Raw genomic sequence first — 8,511 nt, 5'->3', positions numbered from 1 at the left:
ATCTCAGACATTAAGGAAGCAAAGTCTTGCCTCTACCAAGATGGCCAGCACCACAAAGAAACATATTGTGCAACAGGACATTGTAAGTAAGTATTGGGAAAACGATGAGCTACAGGGAGCCCAACATTGATGAGTAGTCCTTTGCCCGCCGCTTGCCTTTTTGGTCAGGACTTTTACAGCTCAGGTTCTCTTTAAAGCAAACTAGTACATAGGAAAATTGCAAATGGACAGATTTGCGGATAAGCCCTTTGGCTCCCAGCTGAAAGTGAATAGTGAATGTTCAGCATCATTTCACCAGTCATTTTATTGGTGTTGAAATGTCACTTGCTTATTGTTTGTTATTTAAAAAAATATTTGACTTATTTCTGTGGCATCTTAATACATATTAAAAAATAAACAAATTTAGAGGCAATACACCACCGATTTCTGTTTAATCTCCTTATCCCTGGTATTTATGTCTTACCTGCTCTTCCTGGATGTGACAAATGCGTGCTGACTGCTCCGATATAGCTAGCTTCTTTTGAGGGCAATCCATAACTATGTACCAATAAAATACTGTACCAATGAAATGTCTGAGCCCCATTTGAAAGTGTTCCTTTCTTAGGCTTTGCAACCAACAATTATTTTACTGACAGTGGAGGGGTGTGATTTAAAATTCTAAGTGGACAAAAAATCTGTCTCACGCACAGCAGTATTTTAAAATCTCAAGCACTCTAAAATGTACCATTGAGTAGATAAAGATTGTAGATTCCAATTTATTACAACCTGCTAGTACACTATATACAAGGAAATCATTTTTAAACGTAAAAAAACCCATGAAAATACATGCCAACATTTTCGGTTTCAATGTTCTGTTTGGCTATAGGTTGACTATAATGGTTTTGGGTCCGTTTTTTTTTCATTTCTAAAAGTTTATAAACTTTTAAACTGATGTCTAATATTTGTTTTCCACCATATGTATACAATCTTTATTTTAGAAATAAACATTCAACACATGACAAAGGCTTCCCAGATCACTATGGGATATCTTCAGAGACAATGCAGCAATGGCTCCCTGCCTCAAGTGTGGCTTCGTCTGATTGAAAATTTGAACAGGGCTGTCTGATAAGGTCACTTCTCCAACTCATGGGTGTGTACATTTCAGGTGGAGCTTTTAGGATTTAAATAAAACAGGCTTTTTACTTTAGAAGGGCTAAGCATTGTCTGATAAACCTGTGAAAAATACACTACAGTTCCATCTGGTGACCCAAAAAGAGAGTACAAAAAATAATATTCAGGATTTCATATTTACCTGATATAAACTATATTTTTTATTTTTTTAGTTCTGAACATAATAGACATGTAAAAACACTTCACAATCTCTTTAAATAAGGGAACCTCTTATAAGGCGTCTAAGCACGTGGTAAGTACCATAACTACAAATATTTTTGTATAAGGACATTAAAAATGAAAGGGAACAAGCTGGCATATGACCCTAGATACTGTAGAAAGCCATTGCTCTTAATCAGGAAACAGAACTTTGGTGTTCCCTCTTCAACCTTAAACTGGCAGAACCATTCAGACCTGCTATTTCTGGGTATTTTTTAATAGATATATAGACCATTTTATGTAGGACAGAATAACCCAGTCAGCCATCAAAAGTGAAGTCAATAAAAGAAAGATTAAATTTCCCTATTGCTTATGGAAACCTGCAAACTTGTTGACCCAAATCCATGAGTGTCACCTATGTACGTGCTAACAATATTACATTAATAATGAAATAATATTGCACTTCAACATTGCTGCTACGCGGTTATGTATCAGGATAAATGTTTTCTTTGGCTGCTGCTCCCAGTGGTTGTATTATTAATTTTACATAGCCAATAATTGAAGAAATATGCGTTACTAAAAAGGTTGATATCATTACTACTGCAAATAGGCCAGCCCAGTGCTCATAATGCACTTTCCATTGCAATTGTGGCATTGGGAAGTGGTAATACCAGAGTGTCTATCTGTAGAACTGCAATAGTTTGTTTTCCGTGCTACAAACATTTTCTGTCACAAAACAATATTTTTATATATAAAAAAAAATAAAAAGAAGTTTTCAAAGATGTCTTCATTCATATAACAACCAGCATAAATTAAAGAATCACTTTTCTATATACAGAATGTGTGTACATGATTACATGGTTTTAAATATGTGTCAACATTATATACATACATTACACAGAAATACATACATAATAATGATATTTATACTATGGTCTGTGGTCAGTCAGGACTTTACACTGTTATTCATACACCTTGATAAATTACTGTATAATGAGCAAAGAATAAAAATGCAACTGGTTATAAATCACCTAGTTTTTTGTTACTGTGCTTTTATAAAAATGTCTCCTGTAAAGAGAAGATACACTAGTTTTAAAATATATCCTGCAATAAATCATGTGTGACACTGCCTCTCCGGACTATGTAAGCTCAATTAATTTACACGTAGATCCTGTGGACTTTGTTAAAGTGCCAATAAACCTAAAATATTATCAATTTATTAACAATGGCATATTATTAATAATTGTGTTTTATAGTTTACAACTATAGCATTCTCAACAAACATATAAAGCTATCAGAATGGAAACTACTAGTAAATAATTGCGTTCGTTTCCTGCACTTTTCTCAGTGTCGCCCTTTTGTTGCCAAGTTTATAAAAGCTTGAAACTGCAGGATGTATTTAAACATGGACTTGAACTCATAAAGTGAAGTTTTGCTATGTTAAAGGGAGCACCTAATTTTTTTGTGTGTGCTTAATCATTACTCTGAAAAATGTACATTTTGTTTTAATTCCTCCTAAAAAGTAGCAATGCAGTTCCTGGTATGTTAGGGTGCCTAGGCACTCCTGTACTTACAGCCCCATAGCTGTATATCTGCAGTATGAGATTAAGGCCCTGCTGCCTCTGACTGCTAGTCTCAGGAGATTTGGAGTGAGAGTTGGTGAGATCATTACTGTTCTGCTCCCCAGATAGCAAGCAATTGTGCCACAAGTTTGAAAATGACTCGCTAAGCTATTGCTAAACTTGCTAGGCTTCATAAATTTGTTGCACAATTGCAGCAAGTCCGCATTGCATTAATCCAGATTAACTTCCTTTGCAAACATTCTGCAAATCTGCTGCAAGTTCTGGTTCAGTTATGTTTTGCAATAGTCCTCCCACCACAGGGGTCACTGTGGCTGAATTTTCATGCTGTAGACTTGCAGAGCTCTTGCTGTAGACTCACCACTGTAACTTTGCTCTTGCTAGAGACTTGCCAAGCAAATTTGTTACAAATTGGAAAAGTGTCAGATAGAACTTGTGCTTCAAGTGCTCTGCAAGTGTACAACTTGCCAGTGAAAATGTGCAGCAAGTTAACAACCTACAAGTCAACGCTGCCACAAATGTGTGGCAAGTTATCCTTGTTATCTGGGTCACTATTCTTCTTGCTGGAGGCTCTAACATGAGAAAGCAAGACCTTGCCTCTACCAAGATGGCTACCTATATATCGAGACAGTACAGAACAAGGCATGGTAAGTCAGTAACGAAGAAAAATCACCTGCAAGGAGACTACAGGCCTTTTTTTTAGCACAGCTTTTACAGTTCAGGTCCTATTTAAAATGAAGTCAACAGATTGGTGAAAAATTGTGAAACAAATGACAAAATAGAAAAACAATGCCACTTTGAAGAAAGTTTTTTTTTCTAGCTCTAGCTTTTCTTTTTGAAAATAATAGATGACATGTCAGACAATATTTTATGCTACGAAAGCAATGGACCAGATTGCTGTACCAGACAGAAATTGCAGACTTGTCTTGTCACAGCAGGTATAATGTGATTTCTGCTGACTGATATTGGAAGATAAGATGGGGCTTCCTCATTATTCTCAGAAACAGATCAGGACTTATATTAGGTGCCCTCCAGCAATTTTTGCAGTATCACACATTTACAACCACAACAGCTTTTGACCACAACCTCTATGCATGGTAATGCCCGGGACCCTCGTTACTTTATACAATTATAAGACCCTTCAGTCCTTTATTCTTATGTTTGCATGCCATGCTACAGTGCTAAAAGAAAGAGTTTTGTTTACAACTGTTCTAGCTAATTAGTGGTTTTAAAAAGCTACTTATAAGTGGAAGTGCATATTTAAAACAATTTCTACTTAATGTACATAAATCAGAATGTAGTCACACATGGGAATATTTAGGTACAGACATAGTCTTTGAGTGTCTGAGTTCTTCTCCTTCGAGACAGAGAACATAATTGTCATTTCAGATTGGAGAGTCATTTACATTAGAATCTAATGACTTTCAAGCTTATATTGTGTGTTTTCAGGAATAAAGGGAATTGGCAACTCTTATCTAACATTCTGGGCTTTGATTTTGAGGGCATCCTGCTTTGTAGGAGGCAATTTGCAGAAAACACAGTACACACTCCTTACAACTACAATACAACCTAGGAAATTACAGTAAAGGGTAATAATCTGGACTACTATAGTATAGTAATTTATACACGACTACTTGTGTATATAAAAAAAGTAATAGAAAATAAAAACTAGGATTAGACTCAGTGGATTTTGCTTGTATGTAGCAATTAGCGCAAAACTACTAGCTTATTCCTACAGAGCTTCCTACTATGAAAATATGATTGTTTACATATTTTAACACTGTATGGTGAAAGAATATATACAAGTTGCTCAGTATTCTATCTTTCACCTACCAGGTAACTAAGTATGACCTTATAGTAATTTTCAGTATATAAAATCTGTTACCCTGCTTTTAATTGGTTCTGGAAAAGTTGAATTCCCCACAAGGTGTCTGGGACCATGGTCATTGCAGTGACATGGGAATTTTAACAGCCGGTCTTGGAATCCTTTTACCAACCAATAGGAGAAAATTGTACAGATCAACAATTAGCAGCCCATAGATATGAAATGACAGTCACCCAATGCTTGAATGAGGACATATCACATCTATAGTGGCAGATGGTAGCTGGCCAAAAAGGTGATTCAATTGCTACTGTTCTTTGCTAAGATACATAGTGGCAGGAGCATCTGCTCCATTCACCTCTTCCCCACTTCCTTATGAATTGACAGAAACTAGGCTGGAAGAGCCATGCTGCATTTTTTAGATGATTTGCTTTGCTAAGGGTTGGTTTGTGTCTGCTGCATCCCTAGGGGTATGGCCAATCTTACAGCGACACCAATGAATAAACATACATATCTGCCAACATCAGACTTCTAGGCTAAGGGTTTAATGGTGGCCTCCCACTTCAGTGAAGGGCATCCTTCTAATAATGCCTTTCACAGCTTTTAATAGGAATGTTATTAATTATTTTTTCATGTCCTTTTTAACACCTTCTCAGTATGGAAAATATCGAGATTGGCATTTTCTTAAGGTCTTACTACCTTGAAAACCACCCCACTTGTATGAATGAGCTCTATCAAATCATGTCTAAAACACGTTTAATAAAATTAGATTCTGATTCCTCCTCCATTAGTGCTTCTAGAAAGTTTATAAAGTCATTTTGTTACAAATGTAGATATATACATTCAAGAAGTTTATTAGAAACAATTTTGTATTTTATATATAGAAATGTTTCCTTTTCATTATTATTATAGAACTTCATTATTTTAGGTTTAGTGGCTCTTTAATAAGAAATTCTTCTATTTCATGCCATACAATCTTGTCATCTTGTTTTACTTATATGAGGCTATAATTGAGTAAAACGTCAGTGGGCTCTCTAGAATTATTGGCTACGTGAGAGGCTGCAGTGCATACACATTATTAACCTGTCTTGTTTCTGTTTCTGGAATGCAGGCCCCAGCCTATTCCACTTCTTCTAACAATCTACTGTGAGACAGAGCAGGTTCTAGGGACAGCACTGAAACGAATAAGTGATAAATCTAAGGTCCCTGATCCCTCTATTTCTATATATAACATCCCTGATCAGCTATAAGTTTCTTGTAATTTTTAGAAGACAATGTGGAGTGACCTACACAGTTCTCTTGTCATAAAAAGCTATTTTTATTCTGTGTGCAGTAGTCAAAGGAAGCGGTCTTGACCACTATACTACCAGACATTGCGTCTTCTGAGAAACATTTTTTTAAGTGTTTCGTGGTTCCACTGAGTTGGATATTTCTGTGTAAGTACAACAGAAGTCTGCAAGCATAGCAGATGCATTAGAGTTCACAATCCAGTGTAAAATAATAATGACAGCTCTGGATAGAGGAAATCAAAAATAAGATGTCATTTTTGTCCACATTCTTCATATACATCAAATTCATCCACCTCAGCGAAGGGAAGTCCATTTCCTGGAACATGCTCACAAACTGTGCTTCGTGTGGTGACACGTGTAACGCTGGGGGAAGACCTCCGAGAACCAAACCTCTTCTTCCTTCCGTGGCACATAACCTCCTTAAACATCTCACGGAAACGAGTAGAGAGTAAGTTGTACAGGATTGGGTTGACTGCAGAACTGAGATAAAATAATACTCCAGAGATAACATGGACAATGCTGAACATTTGATGCATTTCAGCTGTCCAATTATTAATAAAGCTCCACATCAGTCGTTCAGTGTGGAAAGGTGCCCAGCAGATCCCAAATACCACCACCAGGATAACTGCAGAGGAAAAAAAGAGATATTAGGAAAACTAGTTATTTGTAGCATACTATCCAAAGGTACCCACATGCAATGACCTTTTATCTTTCTATGGAACTTATTTTTTGGGGGGCTATGTTTCATAGAATGTGATTCAATGTGCTTTACATTAACCTAGAAATCTATCCTATCTAAAAAAAAAGTCAGGATTTCATATCGTTGAAAAAGATCATGTAATCCCTCAACTGACACATTAATAATAAGATATTATACACAGTGATGGAGCAATTGCCTCATACCTTTGAAGCATTACAATGTTAAGGGCCAACTCTACTGAAAATATCACTTAAATGATTCCACCATGCTGGTGTAGCGGGTGCCCCGCAGGCCTGCATACCGCTCTGGCCGCCACCGGGATTGTGCGCAGGCTCTTCTAAGAAGGGAGACAGAGAGCCTGTCAGTGTCTGCAGGGGATTTCTCCATCTCCCCGCTGACTCCAGTGTTAATGCGAGCGGCGCTCACACAGCCAGGCTGCCCATCTGCTACCTCCCCTGCACCATTATTGGCAGGGGAAAGGAGCCAATCATAGGGACTTCTCAAGCAGAAGGGAAGCTGCAAGGGATTCTGTGACAGAATGGTTCCCATAGCTTTGTATGTGAATAAATAGAATAGGAAGGAACCAGTGTTTGAGTTTTTCCAGGGATTTCTGCCACATCCCATATATAAGGAAGAAAACCAAAATAGGTGTGTGCCCCAAGGGGGATATTATGGGAAGTATATCACCAGGAAAGAAATATAAGGTGCAAAAATAGAGTACAGTAGTATTGTTTAAAAAATTATCAAAAGGTCTTTATTGTTTACAAAATACATACAACATAGAATAAATATAAGATCAAAAGGGTGGAAGAGACAGTAATCAATTATATTCCAACTGCTATAGTGTTGTGATAGACCACCCCAGTAGACTCAAGGGTCAACTGACTGGAGTGGAAATAAAACAACACAAGGCACTCTACATGTTTCGGAATGACATAGAAAGATTCAGTTCTTTCTATAGTATATGTTTCCTTCCTCAGGAGTTTCAAAGAAGCAGTTTGATGTATTTCTAAAAAAGGAAAAGTATATATAAATGTGTGTAAGTAAATATATTTGGCACCTACATATAACATAAAAAAAAAAAAAAATATTCAACTGAGAATTTTAGAGACTGTTATCTTCCAACAAAGCACAAGGACATCATAGAATCCCAATCTGAACAAATATATATGTATACTCACAAAACATTTGTCTCTTCATTGTAAATACTGTACATAGAAATGTTGAGAGATGGGCTCCCACCTCCTTGAGTCCAAGGGGTTAATTTGGTTTTCACAAATCACTGACACAGGCAATAGTTGTTATTAAAGGGATGGAAAGAGTCGTGGGTGCTGTGCTGAATTAGCTTTGATGTTACAATCAACAAAGACGGCAGGCCAGGGCTCACAAGAGCCACCACTGATAGGTGGACTTGGCGTATGTCTAAAAGAGTAATAAAGGAAAATGCCTCGTCAGGAACACTGAGCTTTAAAAGATCCCTTCTTTTTGTCTTGTGACAGAAAAAAGTATATAGGCGTATATCATCTTACAAAAAAAGCAAGCCTCAATGAGGCATAGATATTAGAAAAAAGTGAGAGGGATTTGAATTCCATAACTGACCTTTGATAGTTGGTTTGGCTGAAACACACTGCAGGGAAAGTGAGCTCCTCTCAGCTATGTAGCAGAGGAGTATGTGTGTTAGATTGAAATTATATACCCTGTGTGTTGGAGGGTGGATGGGCTGAACAGCCAATCAATAACATTGGGGATGGGAAAGGCTCAGGTGAAAGTAATAGGCTTGACTTGGAGATAGGTAAAAATTTCCTAAAGACA

The 8,511-nt window shown here is 37.0% G+C and overlaps 1 protein-coding gene across 1 annotated transcript in view; it reads right to left on the bottom strand.

The window, feature by feature from the left end:
* Positions 1–702: 702 nt before the first annotated feature.
* Positions 703–8,511, bottom strand: part of NMUR1 (neuromedin U receptor 1) — a 129,487-nt gene continuing 121,678 nt past the window's right edge. Inside the window, exon 4 of the mRNA XM_073626509.1 lies at positions 703–6,624. Coding sequence (XP_073482610.1) covers positions 6,251–6,624 — 374 coding nt within the window. The 3' untranslated portion in view covers positions 703–6,250. The remainder of the gene's footprint in view (positions 6,625–8,511) is intronic.

Source organism: Aquarana catesbeiana, linkage group LG04 (assembly GCF_042186555.1).
Source record: "Aquarana catesbeiana isolate 2022-GZ linkage group LG04, ASM4218655v1, whole genome shotgun sequence".
NCBI lineage: Eukaryota > Metazoa > Chordata > Amphibia > Anura > Ranidae > Aquarana > Aquarana catesbeiana.
The sequence above is the reverse complement of the archived record's forward strand: the minus strand, read 5'-3'. Positions and strand labels throughout refer to the sequence as shown.